At 36.5% G+C, this 20,356-nt stretch overlaps 1 protein-coding gene across 2 annotated transcripts in view; it reads right to left on the minus strand.

Moving 5' to 3' along the window:
• Positions 1 to 2,727: 2,727 nt before the first annotated feature.
• Positions 2,728 to 20,356, minus strand: part of MAP3K7 (mitogen-activated protein kinase kinase kinase 7) — an 86,301-nt gene continuing 68,672 nt past the window's right edge. For both annotated transcript variants that reach the window (XM_004454535.5, XM_004454533.5), the window contains 3 exons: positions 20,122 to 20,183; positions 9,824 to 9,939; positions 2,728 to 7,970 (listed from right to left, as the gene is read on the minus strand). In XM_004454535.5, the coding sequence (XP_004454592.2) occupies positions 7,790 to 7,970; positions 9,824 to 9,939; positions 20,122 to 20,183 (359 nt within the window). In that variant the 3' untranslated portion in view covers positions 2,728 to 7,789. The remainder of the gene's footprint in view (positions 7,971 to 9,823; positions 9,940 to 20,121; positions 20,184 to 20,356) is intronic.

Consider the following 20,356-nt stretch of genomic DNA (forward strand, 5'->3'; position numbering starts at 1 on the left):
CAACACCTGCAGCCAGCATTGGTCAACGGAAAGGGCCCAATTCTCCACAACAATGCCCAACCACACATCACACAACCAACACTTCAAAAGTTGGATGAATTGGGCTACGAAGTTTTGCCTCATCCGCCATATTCACCTGAACTCTAACTCACTACCACTTCTTTGAGCATCTCAACAACTTTTTGAAGGGAAAATACTTGCACAACCAGCAGGATGCAGAAAATGCTTTTCAAGAGTTCGTTGAATCCCGAAGCACATATTTTTATGCTACAGGAATACACTAACTTATTTCTTGTTGACAAAAATGTGTTGGTTGTAATGGTTCCTATTTTGATTAATAAAGATGTGTTTGAGCCTAGTTATGAGAATTTAAAATTCATGGTCTGAAACCACAATTCCTTTTGCACCAACCTATTACTTGGGGAACTGCAAAAGAGTTTTATATTCCTGGGCTCTACTCTGCTATTGTCTTGAATTGGAATTTCTGAGATGGAGGCCAACAGAATTTTTAACAAAACAAATCTTTAAAGCCATAAAAATTTTCATCCATCTTCTTATCACCCTCTTAGTTTGCCGGGGCTGCTATGACAAACCACATACAATGAGTTGGCTTAAACAACAGAAATGTATTGTCTTCAAGTTTTGGAGACTAGAAGTCCAACATCAAGGTACTGGCAGGCCTTGCTTTCTTCCAGAGCCTGTTGTTTTCAGACATTCCATTATATGGAGATCGCTGTTTGCTCTGCTGATTTCCTCTGCTTATAAGGACTTCAGTCATATGGATTAAGGCCCACCCTGATTCAAGTTGGCCTCATCTAAATAAGATCTTTTAAGATCCTAAGTACAAATAAGTTTATTCTTTCATTAACAACATCCCCAAAGTTCCTATTTACAAATGGGTTCACACCTATGGGAACACAGATTAAGACTTACACATATTTTTATGGTGTGCATGATTCAATACTCGACACCCTCCTGCTGGGACTGTGCTTCAATACCATAAAATCCACTGGGTATCTTTGGAATACCCTATCAGGTCCTTCCCTAATTGCATGGATCCAGGGTGAAGGAGAACGTTCCTTCCATGGTTGGATGCTTGCTCCAACTGTTGATTCCAGGACAAAGGACACTTGGTTCCTGGCTTATCCAGCTGTCACATAGGATGCCTCTTTCCAAAGAAACATGACTAAAGTTTTCTCCCCTCCTGGTTTTTATTTTTAATGTACAAACAAAAAGAATTTCTAAAGGGAAAAATCACAATGCCAACATCTGAAGACATCAACCATTTTCATTTTTCTCTAATAGTCCTTCCTTTTTTGGAGTTGTTCCATTCAATGGAATTATTTTCCATTAGGTACTGACTGGGTTTTGTGAATAGGCTAAGAATTCTCACTCCCCACCTTTATTACATCTACAGGAAAATGAATTCCAAGTTCTAAATCAATTAAAATGAACTTTTTGTAGGGCCCAAGGCTCAGAAGACCTGGATTTGAAATGGAATTCACCATTTACTAGCTTAACACTGTTGAGCTTCTGAAATGGCTAACATTTAAGAAATGCCTGAAACTGTGTGTGTATGTGTATATAATTTTTTTAAGGTACTGGGGCTGGGGATTGAACACAGGATTTCCTATGTGGGAAGCCAGTGCTCAACCACTGAGCCACATTGGCTCCTGAGTTGGCTCATTTGTTTCCTTGCTGGTTTTGTGTTTTTAGAAGGTACTGAGGACTGAACCTAGGACCTCTCATGTGGGAGGCAGGCACTCAATCGCTTGAGCCTCATCTACTCTCTGAAACAGTATTCATTTAATAAATGTTATTTTTTCAATTATATTCTTTAAAATTTCACATTTCTAAGCATGATAAACATTTTTTTCTCTTTTTTGTTTTTTTCTTAATAGTTGAGATATCACAATGGGGGTGACTAAGGTCTGGTCAATGGATGTGAGCACAAGTGCATGCATGCATCTGTGGACTGTGCCTTATTAGGAAGTTGCGGGCACTGCCCTTACTCCTTTCCCCTTCCTCTGGCTAGAATGCAGAGTAGAATTGTCATATTACTTTGGACTTTTTTTTTACATGAGAAAGAAACAATTGTTACCATGTTTAAGCCATCATTTTGGGCAGCAACCAAACTTACATCCTAATTAATAGAAGGAGATCATGTACATTATCTGGAGAACTGAAACTATGGGTTTTTTTTTTTAAAGATTTATTTATTTCTCTCCCCTTCCCCCGCCCCCCCAGCCCCAGTTGTCTGTTCTCTGTCTATTTGCTGCGTTGTCTTTGTCCGCTTTTGTTGTTGTCAGCGGCACAGGAATCGGTGTTTCTTTTGGTTGTGTCATCTTGCTGGGTCAACTCTCCGTGTGTGCAGCACCATTCCTGGGCAGGCTGCACTTTCTTTCGCGCTGGGCGGCTCTCCTTACGGGGCACACTCCTTGCACATGGGGCTCCCCTACGCGGGTGACACCCCTGCGTGGCAGGGCACTCCCTGCGCGCATTAGCACTGCGCATAGGCCAGCTGCACACAGGTCAAGGAGGCCCGGGGTTTGAACAGCGGACTTCCCATGTGGTAGACGGACGCCCTAACCACTGGGCCAAGTCCACTTCCCTGGGATTTTCTGATAAGGATGAAAACAGAACTTTCAGTTTAAGCTAAGGAAATTTGTACCACTTTTTCAAGCCTCATATACATAAACTTTGGAATCAAGAATGGGAAGGTAACAATTATGTAATCAAATATGAGTTTTAATAAGAATTAAGATTGTTGTCTAATAATTTACCAATAGTATGAAGACTCAAATGTACAAAAATAGCTGTTTTTGTATGCATACAGATCCACCAATTTCATTTGTAGCTTCTAGAATAAAGGCAGGTTTCCAATCCTCAAAGAAATAAAATTTGTTTTAAAATTCTTATGGCACATGCAAAACAAACAAGAGTGGTACCAAGTTTTTCAAGTAAGACATGCATCACACTTTAGATGGTAATTAGACAAGGATGTTTGTAGCAAACTGATTAAAACCCAAAAGGTAGGTTCTAGGGAGTGATAAGGTAATGTCACCATTTATTCTTCAACCATAAAAGAACAGGTTTCTCTAGTTTGTAATCTGAATTTAGTAAATGAATCAAGGATTACCATAGTCATTTCTGGCATAACTAAAAAACAGCACCCGCAAATAAAAACAAGCAGTGAAAGATAACTTCACTTTGTAAATTTCCTTTGCTTTTCAGAAGATAAATATCCAGCATTTATTCTGTAATTTTCTGATGGTTTCAAAGCAATTATCCTGCTGCCATATGGCATCTATAAGATACCACTGACCATTAAATTACAGGATGAAGAATGCATTTTGCTATCTGCAAATTAAAAAGGACCATGAAACTCAAATAAAGGCAAATTTATGAGAAAAGCTTCATTGTTTTAAATGTTTTGGAAGGCCTAAGTTATTCATAAATTGTATCCTAATTAAAAAACAAAAAGCAGGACAAAGTAAAAAGCCAAAGCAAGCCTCACCATACCATTATTTGCATTTCCATTTTTGGCACACATCTTTCAGGTGAGGGGACAGTGGAATGAAGACACTCCATCTCCTCAATAAATGAATATGTGAAAGCTGAAGCACATCAGTACATGGTAAATATTTTAAAATACATTACAGTTCCTTAGTTTGCTAGGGTGGCTATAACAACCACAGACTGGTTGGCTTACATAACAAGAATTTGTCTTAGTTTTGTAGCTTACAAGTCCAAAATGAGACAGATCATGCTTTCTTCAGTATGTAGAATTCTGGTGGTGGCTCTTGGCAATCCATAACTCAGTCTCTGTCTCCATCAAGTGGTGATTTGTCTACTCTGTCCAAATTTCCTTTGTTTATGAGGACTCCTGTCCTGTCGGTGTAAGGCCCACGTTGATTCACTTTGGCTTTATCGCAATAGGTTCTTTGAAGATTCTATATACAAATGAGCTTATATTCACGGGACCTGGGGTCAGGACTTGAAAATGTCCCATGGGGGACACAATTCAACCCATAACAACAGCCAAGTTATTTAGAGCATAGACTTGGGTTTAGAAGACACACATGTGGGTCTCAATCTTGACACTGATGCCATTGAAAGAATGGCCACAGCCCAAATCTACTACCTACAAGCTACCTTATGTTCCCATTCCTTTGTTTGCCATACAATTTAAAGTTTTTCCTATTCATCTTCACATCATGGACTGACAGCAGTAAGAGTGCCCAGGCATGAGACTAGCCTATAATAGATGATGATGGAAAAGCAGATTCAGAAACAAGTCTCTTAACCTTTAGGAACCTGTTTTCCTATCTGTAAAATGGGAATACCACCTAACTACCATGTAAGTGAGATAGACTTGCAACTTGGCATCAGCAACACTATCACCTTGGCTTATGGTAGGGGTTCAATAAAAATCTGTTAAAGGAATGAGTAAATCAATAGATGATTTTACTAAAATGAAGAGAGTTCATACAAATGTATGTATATGTATAGTTGGTGAGGGGAGTAGGTTGATAAAGGAATGAAATACCTAATGTAACTTATAAATGTTAAAAGCATTTGATATAGAGAAAAATCAGTTTTCTATGTTAAGAGACACTTAGCCATGTATACAGTGTTGTATTTCATGCAACCCAGGCTTTGCTGAAACTGTGAATTTAAATTTAATGAAAATTTTAGAATTAGAGATGAGTCTCAACTGGCTGATCACCCAGCTACTCAAAAAGCATGATTATGGTATGACAGTGTTGAGTATTAGAAGAACACTAATATTTCAGTTTTTATTAGATACTGATAAGCACAATGCCTCTTGGCTTATTTATATATATAAATCATTCGCTGCTTTTATGTACAAACTTTGAAATACAATCTTAGTTTTATTAAAAACAAAATAAATCTAAAAAGCTTCCTTCAAGTACATGGTATACATAAGAATCTCTGCATTACATTATCTTACATTAAATGTTCTGAATGACATAGTAGAAACAGAACTTACTACATTTAAAGTGGAGAGAGGAGTTGACAGCTGAAAAACACACATGTACAGAAAGAAACAAGAATGCAGGTGAGGAGGGAAGGTCTGTGATCTCTGGTTTGAGGCTGAAGACTGAAACCAGGAATATGAAAGATACTTGATACTCTAAAATACTTCAGCAAAAATAAGCAAACAATTGTAAACAACTTTAAAACAATCTCTTCAATATGCTGAGTTGCTATAAGGTAAATAACTGTTCTTTTTTATTTGACTCAAAAAAAAATCTATTTTTATTGATGAGGAGTATTTCTCCCTAGATTAGTTAAAAGCTTTGTTCTCTTTCCCTGGAGACAAGAATAAAATGTACTTAAGGCTTGTTCAGGGACTGTTTGTGAATTTCTTAGATTTGGGCTCTTTAGACACTTGCTTGCCCGTTGCTATTTCCCTTCCAAAAGAGGTGTAGAGTAAATTATAAAACTAGAATTGATAATTAGATTGGCTCCTTGCTAACATCTTTATTTAAAGATGATGAAACTGATGAAACTGTCTGTGGCTTCTTCAATTATCCCTGGTATAATTTTCTCCCATCACAGTGAATCAGGATTTAAAGAGTATGAGGTTGGCAATGTAGCTACTTAAAAACAGAATGCAGTTGAGTTACACTCAATGGCAAGGACAAGTACAGTATGTAAAATTATAAGAACTTACTGTAAACAAACAAGCAACTGTTTAACAGCCTTTTTGCGTTTGGTATCATGACTTAAAACTACTATTTTCTTCCATTTACCTATTTTTATGAAGTAATTGCATGTAATAATAAAAATAACAAAATTCCCTTTTATGATACAGAATAAACACATTGATGACTAGAAAAAATCTGAAATCTATAAAGCTGAATCCTAACGAGAAGAATGTTAAGCCTTGGCAGCCAAGCCGGGATATCTCATGCTCTGAGATATTAGAAAACACTCTCAACACTGACTTAAGTCCCTTCTGGTGGAGTGCCACGTACATGCAGGAAAGCAATACTCTGGATGAGTTATGCTTTTTCTTAGTCTACAGTTATTTTCTGTGCCAATTTTATTTTACTATTAATATATTGAGCCCAATGTCAGTTTCAACTAGGTAATGAAATTATTTGGGAATAATAAAACTCCTTTGATTTAAATGAAGCAATGGAAGACATTTAGTTCCCAGAAGCTTTCTAATAACAGATTTTGAAGAAGCTAAAAATATTACAGTTTAATACAAACTGTCCTTTACCTTTATTGCTTGTATACACAAAGAGTACATTATAAAAACTCAGTGGGAGGAAGAAAAAATAATGGAAGAAAAAGTTACCTGCTTTAGCATTTTTAAGAAAGTTTTGGAACTTCTTAGACCAACTTACTTATCTGAAATAAAGCAAACTATAACACAATCATGATGTAATTCTAATAATCACAGCAACTATGCTTTCATTTTAAAATTTTCTTTTCATAAAACATTAATGCTGTAAAAACAAGATTGACGACATCCTTACTTAAAAGATAGCTTATACTGGTATCAAAATGTAATTTACTTTAATATCAACTGAAAAAATAGAGCTTATAATAAGTTCTATTATTTCAATGAAGTTTTATTACTTTTATTTTCAAGTTGGTAGCAAAGTTACTGTTAACAATATAAATTTTCTCTCTATATAAGTGCTGAAATGTTCTCTTACAAGTGGTGAAAGGCAGTAGGCAGTCTAGGATGGGCTTGCAAGTAATATCAATTATTCCAATATCTAGGATAAGTAGGATAATTGATGAATTTATATTTGATCTTTAACTTCCTTACTAGGTGTTTCTGATTCTCCACCTTTACTCCTCATTTGGTATTATGAGAAGAAATCTAAGCTCAAGCCTTTTAGCCAGACAATTAATTTTCCATTATTTCTCTTCAGTTTTCAAATATACGGTAAAACAATCCAATAATCATTACAGGAAGGAATGATCATTTAAGCTGGATCATGTTCATTTGCCTTTTAATTTCACTTAAGAGATATTAAAATTAAAGTCAAAAAAGCTTTATAGTTTCAACACACATACACACAATCACAGAATTAAAAATTTTTGCACCTTAAAAAAAAAAAGAGTTCCAATTTGTTTAATGTATCATAATTAAATTTTAGTCTAGTGAAACCAGGTAACATTACCTTCATTAAATACAGCAGCCACCACTTACCTTTAAATATTTTATGGATGGAAATGAGTTCAGTACTGATCTAAGATATTGGCATCAAGGCCCTCACAGAACTATCCCTACAGGTTCTATATTTCTGTGATGTACCACCAATTAGTCTAGAATTATAATACCCTGTCTTTCCTTGGTATATACCATATTTTGGAATAAAATTATTAATTTTTTGAGATGACATACAAGAATAAAATCATTCTTGAGGTTCCACCTCTAATATGGAAAAAATAAGGATGATGTTTGCACATAGCAGCTGGTTCGATACCCCATTTTTGTTAGCCTAGCCTTCACACAATGAGCATGCACACAGTTCACAGCATCTGTTCTAAAGTTGAGAACTGCTGCTTATTCAAGTCACAGATGACTCAATGTTATGCAATGAGACAGTTGAACTGCATGTTCATCATGAGAATAGGCAAATAAACGATGAAAAAAATGCAGCAAATACAGGCAGTTGGCATTCAGAACACGCCAAAAAGCTAACACTCATGAATTGTTATTAAAAGGGTTTTTCTTTCCTTAAAAAAAAAAAAAAGGTCTTTCTTTGCATATTTTAAAATTTAAAGGTCCAGAGAATCATGAAGTGCCCTGTCGTTTCTGCTGCTGACTTCTGATGACTTCTAGTTGTTTTTTGCATTGCTGGTAGTAAGTAGAAAGGCTTTTGTTTTCATCTAAAAGCTTTTTATGTTCCTGTACCAGACGAGATGTATTTTGCTGGTCCTTTTCATCCTGGTCCAGTTCGGCAACTAGTTCTTGCCTAAAAACAAATATCACATAATAAAATATTACATACAATGGATAAATTCTTACCTTATGAGCTGATGAGAAAAGCTCAATTAGTTAAAACTTTTATTCTGTATTTATCATTATGCATCTTAAGTACACTACTAAAATCTAATAATAGGCAGAATGAAAACTATATTCCACCCTTCTAGTATAATCACACAAATACCATAATCTTTTTATTAAGTGACTGTAATTTAGGTAATTAGTGACACAGATAAAATGATACAATGAAAGTTCCAGAAAATATCATTCTTGTAAACAGGTGGGGGAAATAAAGGGCTGGGGAAGGCTCTATTTGGCTACAGGAAAATAACACTTGAAGTTGTAATCATTTATATCTACTCTTTTTTTTTTTTTAAGATTTATTTTTATTTCTCCCCACTCCCTCCATTGTCTGCTCTCTTTGTCCATTTGCTGCGTGTTCTTCTGTGTTTGTTTGTATTCTCATTAGGTGGCTTTGGGAACTGATTCGGGGCCTTCCGGAGTGGGAGAGAGGCGATCATTCTCTTGCACCACCTCAGCTACCTGGTCTGCTGCATCTCCTATTGTCTCTCTTCTGTGTCTCTTTTTGTTGTGTCATCTTGCTATGTCAGCTCTCTGCATGGACCAGCACTCCTGTGAGGGGCAGCACTCTGCATGGGCCAGCTTGCCTTCACCAGGAGGCCCTGGGTATCGAACCCTGGACCTCCTATATTGTAGACGGGAGCCCGATTGTCTCAGTTTTCACATCCTACTCTCCACCCCAATATTTGTTTTTTTGCAGCATTGAAATCCTATTTTAAATGATTAGGATGAGAAAAAAGTTTAGATTAAGTACCATAAAATATGAAATACAGAGGTTTTTTTTTTTTTTTTTTTAAAACACAGTGTGCCAGCAGTTTTATACTTAAATTCTAAGTTTCCAGACCGTAGTATTTCATTATCCATCTAGCCTTACCTTTCTTACCTTTAATATACCAAGTTGAATTATTTAAACTTTAATATCAGTAAATTGTGTTGAAGCTATTTTCTCTAAATTTCTTTTTTTAAGCACAAACAAAACTTTTCATAAATTACTTCAGGAAGCAAGAATTTTCATTTAATTAGGTTAAAATTAATAGAAGCAATCCTCTTACCATACACACCTACAGTTTCTCTTATACCACTTCATTTTAGTTACCACCATAAGTCAGGTTTGTATGTATAAAATTTCATGAGGGTCAAGATTAAAAAAATTGAAAGGTATTTTCTAAGAAATGTGAATAAAGGAGGATGGGAAGGGGACTATATTTCTTTAAAGTGGGGGAGAGGAAGGTGGTTTCTAAAACTCTCAGAAAAACATTTATTGCTATAAAACCCCAGGAAAAGAGTCATACCAAATACAAAACAAAGCCCTCCAAGTAATTCTACTCTTCTAAACACATACCAGGTAGGATTATGTCTATAAAAATGCTTCTAAGATAAAGCACAAAAATCATTAGTAAATAAATCAAATTAGTTGACCTATCTCCAAGGAAACAATAAATCTTTAAAAAATAAATCTAAACAGATTTTAACTTAAAAATTCTAAGAAGATAAAACTCAAGGTTATAAATAACCAATTTATTTTCCTTAGTACTAACATAATATGATATAGTCAAAAGTGTTGGGTATTTGTGTGAATAACAGCCAAATGCTTAAAACTTAAATATACACATATAAAATCTCTAAGTTGGAAATATGCTTAACAACTAGTTCTAAATATTGTAAAGTTTTCATGTCTTCAAACAATGTTATATTGCACCATTAACTATTTTAATTGCAAAATACTGATGTTTTCATTTTAATTCATAAAGTATGACTTACTTTCTCTGTAATAACAATGCAATTTCTGTTTGAACTTTCATATATTCTTGTGCCATTTTACAATGTTGTTCAAACACTGCCATAGATTCTTTGGAGTTTGGGCACGGTGCTAGAGGCTGAAAATAAGTAAGGAATGTTAAAACATAATTAAATCCATTTTTAATATCTAGTTAAGATAACAGTTAAGACAGAGACTGTAACATTTTTTAGCACTGAAGTAGTGATCTTTTTAAAAATAAGTGGTAAACTATGTCCTAGAAAATCTCAGTGTCACCTTGTCAGAATTAACTAAGAACTTAAATTTACACACTTGCTGCCTTTAATTTTTTCTTTGCATACATTCATAACCTTCATCAATTTCCTGCAGTAATTTACACTATTATATCTCACTACTACCTCTACCAAATTTAGGTATCTTACCTCCTAGCTTGCAGAAATAATTATGTACGTATTGTGGTACGTTGTATTATTCATCCCATTCTTTCCTCTGATCCTGCTATAGGAGAATAACTCCACGTTCAAAAAAATTTTTTTATTAGAGAAGCTGTGGATTTATAGAAAACTCATATATAAACTACAGGGTTCCCATATATCACTTTATTATTAACACCTGGCATTGGTGTGGAACATTTGTTACTAACTGATGAAAGGAGATTTTAATAATTCTACAATTAACTATACTCCATGGTTTAATTTAGGGTTTACTATTTGTGTTGTGCAGTTCCGTAGATATATTAAAAAACTTATTCTAGTAAGATATACACAATCTAAAACTTCTCCTTTAACCACATTCAAATATATAATTCAGTGCTGTTAATTATGTTCATAATGTTTGTGCTACCATCTACACTTGCTGTTTTAATATTTCAGCTGTAACAGAATAATGACTAGAGTGCTCTTAGCCTATAATGGTATATTTTGGATTGCTAAATTGTTTGTATTATAGCAAAAGATGTTTACAGTTTTCATACTTCTGAGGCACTGAAGTGTATTAGTTACATTTCAGTCTATATGAAAGAGAATAACTCAAAATACATTAAACAGGAATGAATTTATATGAGTTTCTATTCTAATGCACTAAAAATGAACTTAAGAGTTTCTATTTTAATATATTAAAATTAAAGAGTGAAATGCTAGGGTTAGCAGTTTTGAATAATGTAAGCACTATAAAATGACTTAGGACTTCTGGGAGGATGGAGGATTAGAGAGACAGGACTTACTTCTCTCCCAGAAAAATAGCTAAAGCACAGGAAAAAACTGTCCGGAAAACTGTTCTAGGGCTTAAGACACCAGGGGAAGGTGGGATACCATCCAGAAGAGAGAAGGGCAAAGAAAAGGAGCTATGCCAGGTAAGGTCTTTGAGTAAAAGCTGCAGTTGCAGCTGTAGCTGCTGGAGCCTATCCCCTCACCCTCGGAGCAGAAAGCATTTGAGTCCGTCTGCCCCTGGTTGGCAGCTATATATGGAGTGGGTCACAGGGGTCCATTTTCCCAGGAAAGGGAGAGAGAGACACGAAGCCTATGACTGATTCAGCTTCTGACCAACAAATTTGGTCTGTTAAGTTCCAGGAGTCACAAGCCTTCCAGGCAGGGTAGGGACCCACCATTGTTTGCCCTGGGAATTGGCAAGGACTAAAGAGATCTTACCTTCTCAAACACCTCCCTACTGACAATGACCTGGAATGGTTACGATGATGCAGAGGAGAGTGGAATTTATTTCCTCCCAGGGAAAAAGTGAGGGGGCAGCTAGCCAAGGGAGGAGAGCAGCTTCTGAGAAAGTTTGAATTGCAAGGCTTGGTTCCCAATAGCTTGTCTTGAGGGAGAATGCTCTGTCACATTGTAGCAATGTGTCTGTCTGGTTGGGGTTACAATGAACACATTCCCACCAGGTCTGAGCAAAGAGGGCTGCCAAAGAGTGCCATCTGCTGGCAGATCAAGAAAACGCATGCAGGGAAAAGATGTGACTCAAGTCACTGAGTACTTGTTTCCCACATAGGAGGTCCCAGTTAGTTCCCAGTGCCTCCTAGGAAAAAAACAAACAACAAGTAAAACCAAATGAAAAAACCAATGCAGAGGAGCTGATGTAGCTCAGTGGTTGAGCACCAGCTTCTAGTACCTCAAAAAACAAAACAAAACAAAACAAAACAATGTATGCAACAAAGATGAAAGTAAAATAGATGAAAAGGCTCTTTTGGTCCACTCCCCCAAGGTCCCTGAAAACTGGACTGTAACCCATGACTGGGTCCATGGCCCTGATTTGAGCAACTAAAGAAGGAAAATCTCAAAGACCTAAAATGAGCTGAAAAAGGAATCAAAGAACAGTGGTAACACACAGCCACCTGCCACTAAATCCTTACTCATGAGAAAGAAACTGAGCAAAGTAAACTCACTATCATAATCAAATGCCTACAATCAGCAAAAAATTACAAGGAATCCTAAGAAAAAGGAAAATATGGCTCAGGCAAAGTAACAAATCAAATCCCCAGAGGAGAAAAAGGATATGAGACAATAATCAATGATGTTCAAACACATCTTCTAAATCACCATCAAGGAGTTGAAAGACAATATGGCTAAAGAGGTAAAGGACATTAAGAAGAAACTGGATGAACACAAAGAGGACTCTAAAAACTTGAATAGAAAAATAACAGCACTTATGGGAATGAAAGACATAATAGGTGAGATTAAAAACACATAGAGGTATATAACAGCAGATCTGAAATCAGAAGAATCAGTGATGCAGAAGACAGAACAAATGAATTTAAAGAGAGAGAAAAGAATGGAAAAAATTGAGCAGGGGCTCAGGGAGTTAAATATCATGAAGTGCAACAACATGTGTCATGGGAGTTCCAGAAGGAGAAGAAAAGGGAAAAAGGGACAGAAAGAGTATATGAGGAAAGAATGGCCAAACATTTTTTGACTTTTACAACGGATATGAATTTCCATGTCCTAGAAGCGCCGGGTACTCTAATCAGAATAAATCCAAACAGACTTACTCTAAGACACATATTACTCAGAATGTCAAATGCCAAAGATAAAGACAAAATTCTGAAAGCAGCAAGGGAGAAGCAAACCATCACATACAAGGAACAACCAGTAAGACTTATATAGATTTCTCATCAGAAACCATGGAGACGAGAACACAGTGGTAAGATATAATTAAGAGGGAAGCGGACTTGGCCCAATGGATAGGGTGTCCACCTACCACATGGGAGGTCCATGGTTCAAACCCCAGGCCTCCTTGACCTGTGTGGAGCTGGCCCATGTGCAGCACTAATGCGCGCAATGAGTGCCCTGCCACACAGGGGTGTCCCCCGTGTAGGGGAGCCCCACGCGCAAGGAGTGCGCCCCATAAGGAGAGCCACCCAGCGTGAAAGAAAATGCAGCCTGCCCAAGAGTGGTGCCGCATGCACAGAGAGCTGACACAACAAGATGATGCAACAAAAAGAAACACAGATTCCCGGTGCCGCTGATAAGGATAGATGCGGTCACAAAAGAACACACGGCGAATGGACACAGAGAGCAGACAACGGGGGGTGGAGGGGGGTTGGGGGTGGGGTTAGGAAGATATAATTAAGATATTGAAAGAGAAAAATTGCCAACTAAAAATTCTTTATCTAACAAAATTGTCCTTTGAATATGAAAGTGAGTTAAAAATATTCACAACCAGCAGAAACTATGAGAGTTTGTAAACAAAAATCCGGCTCTGCAGGAAGCAGTATAGAGTTCTGCAGTCTGAAAAGGAAAGTAGAGAGAAAGGCTTGGAGGAGAGCAAAGAAGTGAAACTATTAGAAAGGATAACCAAAAGGCTAAAAGGACAGATGAAATAAGATATGACATGAAACCAAAGGATCAAATGAAGTAAATAATGCACTTAAATAATACTGAATGTGCATTAGACTTCCCAATCAAAATATACAGGCTGACAGAATGGATTAAAAAAAACCAAAAGCCATCCATATGCTGTCTACAAGAGATTCACCTTAGACCCAACAATACAAATGGGCTGAAAATGAAGTGTTGGAAAAGGATATTTCAAGCAAACGGTAACCAAAAAAGAACAGGGGTAGCTAGACAAATATTGGATAAAACAAACTTTAAATGTAAACAAGTTGTAAGAGATGCAGGTGATTTTATGTACATTAATAAAAAGGAAAATCCACCAGGAAGGAGTAATAGTCATAAATATCTATGCACCTATCTAGGATGCCTCAAATACATGAGGCAATTTCTGATAAAACTGAAAGAAATAGACGACTCTACAATAAAAGTTGAAGACTTCAACATACTACCAACATCAATAGATAGAACAACTAGACAGAAGATCAGTAAGGAAAAAGAACTTGAACAATATGAATAAAAACCTAGACAGGGGAGCAGATGTGGCTCAAGCAGTTGAGTGCCCACCTCCCACATGGGAAGTCCCAGGTTTGCTTCCCCATGCCTCCTAAAGAAAAAAACAGACAATGAGCAAAAAACAAAAAATAACAAAACAAAAAATGAGCAGACAATGAGCAAAAAAACCTGAGCAGATAACAAGCAAGCAGATGAGGGAGGCATCTTGGGGGGGAAAAAAAGAATGAAATATAATAAAAAACAACAACTAGACCTAACAGACATATACAGAACACTGCACTCAAAATCAATAGGCTATACATTCTTCTTGAGTGCTCATGGTTAGTTCTCTAGGATAGACCACATGGGTCACAAAGCATGTCTCAATAAATTAAAAAGACTGAAATTCCACAAAGCAACTTCTTGGATCATAATGAAATGAAGCTGGAAATCAGTAATTGGTGGGAAAGTGGAAAATGAGAAAATACATGGAGGCTAAACAACACACTCCTAAACAATCTGTAGGTCAAAGGAGAAACTGTAAGAGAAACTAGTAAATATCTTGAGAAAAATGAAAACAAAAATACAACTTATCAAAACTTATGGGAGGGAAGCAGATGTCGTTCAGGCGACTGAGCTCCCACCTACCACATGGGAGGTCCGTGGTTTTGTTCCTAGTGCCTCCTAAAGAAGACAGTGAGCTGATGGCATGGGAGCGTGCGGCGAGCTGACTCAAGGGGATGATGCAACAAGAGACACAAGAAGGATATAATGAGTACACAGCTGAGCAGGGAGCCGAGGTTCCTAGTGCCTCCTGAAGAAAATGAGCAAGACAGCGAGCTGATGTGATAGGTGGGCGTGGCAAGCTGATGCAACAAGAGACACATGAAGAGAAAACATAATGAGAGACATAACAAAGCAGGGAACGGAGTTGGCTTGGGTGACTGGGCCCCTCCCTTCCACATCAGAAGTCCTGGGTTTGATTCCTGGTGCCCCCTAAAGACACAGCAAGTGCAAACAACGAGAGGGTGGGGAAAAATAAATTAAAAATGAAAAATAAAACACCCAAAAATGTATGGAATACTGTGAAGGCAGTGCTGAGAGGGAAATTTGTAGCTCTAAATGCCTATATTAAGAAAAAAGAGTTAAAATCAAAGACGTAACTGAACACACTTCAAGAAACTAGAAAAAGATCGGCAAACCAATCCCAAAGCAAGCAGAAGGAAAAAAATAATAAAGATCAGAGCAGAAATCAATAAAATTGCTAACAAAAAAATAGAGAAAAATCAACAAAATCAAAAGCTGATACTTTGAAATCAATAAAATTGACAACCCCTTAACTAGGCTGACAAAATAGGAGAAAAGATGTAAATAAATAAAAGCAGAAATGAAAGGGGGGACATTACAACTGATTCCACAGAAAAAGGATCATAAGAGGATTTTATGAGAAACTGTATGCAAACAAAACAGATAACCTAGATGAAACGGACAAATTCCTAGAAATGCACAATTATCCTACAAAGACTCTACAAGAAATAGAAGAACTCAACTAACCAATCACATTTAAAGAGATTGAATCAGTCATCAAAAATCTCCCAACAAAGAAAAGTCCAGGACCAAATGGCTTCACAGGTGAATTTAACCAAGCATTTTGAGAAGAATTAACACCAATTCCGTTAAAACCTTGCAAAAAATTGAAAAGGAAGGAAAATTACTCAACACATTTTATGAAGCCAATATCATCCTAACACCAAAGCTAGATAAAGATACAAGAAAATTATAGACCAATTTTCTCTAATGAACATAGATGCAAAAATTCTCAACAATATACCTCCAAATAGAATTCAACAGCATATTAAAAGAATTAAATACTATGATCAGGGCAGCGGACTTGGCCCAGTGGTTAGGGCGTCCGTCTACCACATGGGAGGTCTGCGGTTCAAACCCCGGGCCTCCTTGACCCGTGTGGAGCTGGCCCATGCGCAGTGCTGATGTGTGCAAGGAGTGCCCTGCCATGCAGGGGTGTCCCCCGCGAAGGGGAGCCCCACGCGCAAGGAGTGTGCCTGTGAGGAGAGCTGCCCAGCATGAAGGAGGGAGCAGCCTGCCAAGGAATGGTGCTGTACACACGGAGAACTGACAGAAGATCATGCAACAAAAAGAAACACAGATTCCCGTGCCGCTGACAACAACAGAAGCAGACAAAGAAGACACAGCAAATAAACACAGAGAACAGACAACCGGGGTGGGGAGAGAAATATAAATAAATAAATCTTTAAAAAAAAAATACTATGATCAGGTGGGTTTTATTCCTGGTATGCATGGTTGGTTCAACACAAGGAAATGAACTAATGTAATATACCACATTAACAAATGAAGGAAAAAAACCCACATGATCATCTTGATTGATGCAGAAAAGGCATTTGACAAAATCTAGCATCCTTTCTTGATAAAAACACTTCAAAAGATAGGAATAGAAGGAAAGTTCCTCAACATGATAAAGGGCATAGATGAAAAACCCACAGTCAGTACCATACTCCATATGGAGAGGTTGAAAAGCTTGCCCTCTAGGAGCAGGAACAAGGCTAGGAAGCCCACTGTCACCACTGTTATTCAACACTGAGTCAGATGTTCTACCTAGAGCAATTAGACTAGAAAAGGGAATAAAACGCATCCAAATTGGAAAAGAGGAAGTAAAACTCTCACTATATGCAGATGACAAGATCTTATACTTAGAAAATACTGATAATATCTATTATAAAGAAATCAGAACTAATAAACAAGTTCAGCAAAGTGGCAGGATACAAGAGCAACACAAAAATGTTTCTATACACTAGTAATGAATAATCGAGAAGGGAATAAAATTCCATTTACAAGAAAAAGAGTTAAGTATATAGGAATTAACTTAACCAGATATATAAAGGATGTATATTCAGAAAACAACAAAACACTCCTAAAAGAAATCAAAGAAGTCCTAAACAAATAGAAAGACATTCCATGTTCATGAAGTAGAAGACAAAATATAGCAAAGACATCAATCCCACCCAAACAGATTTATAAATTCAATGCAACCCCAATCAAAATTCCAACAGCCTACTTTACAGAAATAGAAATGTCATCTACCAATTTGTTTGGACGGGAAAGGGGAACTGAATAGCCAAAACATCCTAAAAAAGAAGAGCAAAGTAAGAGGACTCACATTTTCTGACCTTGAAACATATTATAAAGCTACAGTGGTCAAAACAGCACGGTGCTGACTTAAAGATAGACACACTCATCAATGGAATAGAATTCAGAGATCATAAACTGACCCTCACACCTCTATGGTCAGCTGGTTTTTGACAAATCTACCAAGTCTACTTCACTGGGACAAAACAGTCTCTTCAACAAATGGTGCTGGGAAAACTGGATATCCATATCCAAAAGAATGAAAGAGGACCTCTATCTCATCCCCGATAAAAGAATCAACTCAAAATGGATCAAAGACCTAAATATAAAAGCCATCACAAAACTTCTAAACAACAACGTAGGGAAACATCTTCAAGATGTTGTGGTAGGTGGAGGTCTCTTAAACTTTACACCCAAAGCATGAGCAACTGAAGAACATATAGGTAAATAGACCTCCTCAAAATTAAACACTTTTGCACCTCAAATAAATGTCAAGAGGGTGAAAAAGCAGCAGATGCAATGGGAGAAAATACTTGGTAATCACACATCCAATAAAAGTTTAATATCCATGATACATAAAGGGACCCACAACTCAACAAAAAAAAGACAAATGACCTGATTAAAAAATGGGCAAAAGACTTGTGTAGCAGCTTGGTATTATTTATGAATTCCAAAAAGGACAGTGATTATGTTTGTAAACTGGTCTGTTCCTCTGGGTGTGAGATTCTTTGAATGCATTAAGATTCAGCTGACATTGTCTTGTCTTAAGCTACCTGTTAAGATTAGTACTTTGATTTGACCACATCAGTACAGCCCTGCCCCCTGGTCGGCTGATATAAACCAACACTCATGCAAGAAAACACACAGGAAGAGAGAACGCTCCATACACATGGACGAGAAGAGAACTTGGTCATTTTGGTCCTGCCAAGTGACAGAAAGGGGATGGCTCAAACAGCTAAAGCCCTGGGAAGTGAGACGAGCTCTATGCCAGCCTATAGCTGAGATTGGAAGAAGCTAAACTCACAGAAACTTAAGAGAAAGAAGGAAGGAGAGATCAGGCAGAGATCACCCATCATCTTGCTTCAACACTTGGCAACAGACTCTGTGAGAAAGTACTCTTATTGTACACTGTACTCTTTATTGTATATTGTACTCTTTAGGACCCTGTAACTGTAAGTTTTTACCACAAATAAATACCCTTTATAAAAGCAAACAGATTTCTGGTAATTTACATTGGCGCCCTTTTGGCTGACTAATACAACCTGAATAGACATTTGTCTAAAGAAGAAATATATATAGAGGAAATCACATGAAAAAATGTTCAATATCACTAGTGATCAGAGAAATTCAATTCAAAGCTACGAGATGTCATTTTACATCTATTAGAATGGATAATATTAAAAAAACTGGAAAACTACAAGTGTTGGAAAGGGGAAAGATAGAAATGCTTATTCACTGTTAGTGGGAATGTAGAATGGTATAGGAACTGTGGAAGACTGTTTGGCAGTTCCTAAGGAAGTTAAATATAGATCTGCCAAGGGACCCAGCAATATCACTAGTAGGTATATACCCCGAAGAACTGCGAGCAGTGACACAAACAGACATCTGCACACCGATGTCCATGGTAATTTATCCTTGCCAAAAGATGGCAACAACCCAGGTGTCCATCAACCAATGAATGGATAAAGAAATTGTGGTAAAAATATGCGACATTCAGCTGTAAGAAGAAATAAAGTTGTGACGCGTATGACAACATGATGAACCTGGAGGACATTATGCTGAGAGATGCAAGCCAGATACAAAAGGACAAATATAGTGTGATTTCACTATTATGAAATATAATGAGCAAACTGATGGGGTTAATAACTATGATACAGGTCACCAGAAAACAGAATGAGTTTAGAGAATGGAAAGCTGAGGTTTTAATCTGTACAGAATTGGTAAAAAGGTTGTTTCATAAATCTTCGGAAATGAACAGAAATGGTGAAAGCAGTGCTAGTTATAGACATTATGGATAGTGGTTGAAAGGGAAGTCTAAGCATTCATCACTAGAAGGAAAGCTAAAAAATGAAACTTTGGACTGTATAGCATAATGAACCCTTATGTGAAAAATGACAATGGGTCACAAGCATATATAAAATTATTTTTCTCTGAAACAGAAAAAAATGTATGTTAATGTTCCAAGATGTTGGTATTTGGGCAAAAATACAACCAAAACAAACTATGGATAGTAGTGTATTAATAAATTAATAATATTCCATCAACGGTTAAAAAAAAGGAAATATGCTAAGTGAAAGAAACTACACAAAAGGTACTACATACTGTTTGACTCCATCTATACAAAATATAAATATAAATAAATTACAGAGATAGAAACAGAATAGCGGTTATGTATGGCAGGGAAAGAGAGAGAGATTGAGAGGTGACTACTAAGGGGTAGAGCTTTTTGTCTAATTATTATTAGTATTGTAGTAATGAAAACACTCTAATATTGATTGAAGTGATGACTGCACAGCTCTGTGATTATACCAAATACCACTGATTGGACTTTGGGTGGATTGTATGCTTTATGAATACATTTTAATAAAAGATTTTTTAAAAAAGATGACAGTTTTTTGTCAAATTTAAACCTGATTAACCTAATTTAAAGAATCATTTATTTTACCATGATTTAAAAAGTTTAAAGAGGTCCATTACAAACATAAATGAATATACCATGATAGAGAAGAACAGAGTATTCAGCTTCAAAGATAAATTCTCTAAGATGGAAAAAGTAAACAATCACTGACGAAGTACTTCTTTACCTGTAATTGGTGATCCAGTGTGAGATAAGCCATTGGGATAGAGTTATCCGATCCATTGGTATCTGGAATTCAAGCATGTATTTTATTTATTCTCTGTCATAAATACTTACAAACATAGTAAGCATGCATAAGGAATTGGTATATAATTTTTTCTAAGGCAAATAATTTGTGAAATAAAAGTAATTATTACTAATAATGAAAAAGATTAAAGCTTTAGGCGATAAGTCTTTTTTAT

The sequence above is a fragment of the Dasypus novemcinctus genome, chromosome 11 (genome assembly GCF_030445035.2).
Source record: "Dasypus novemcinctus isolate mDasNov1 chromosome 11, mDasNov1.1.hap2, whole genome shotgun sequence".
NCBI lineage: Eukaryota > Metazoa > Chordata > Mammalia > Cingulata > Dasypodidae > Dasypus > Dasypus novemcinctus.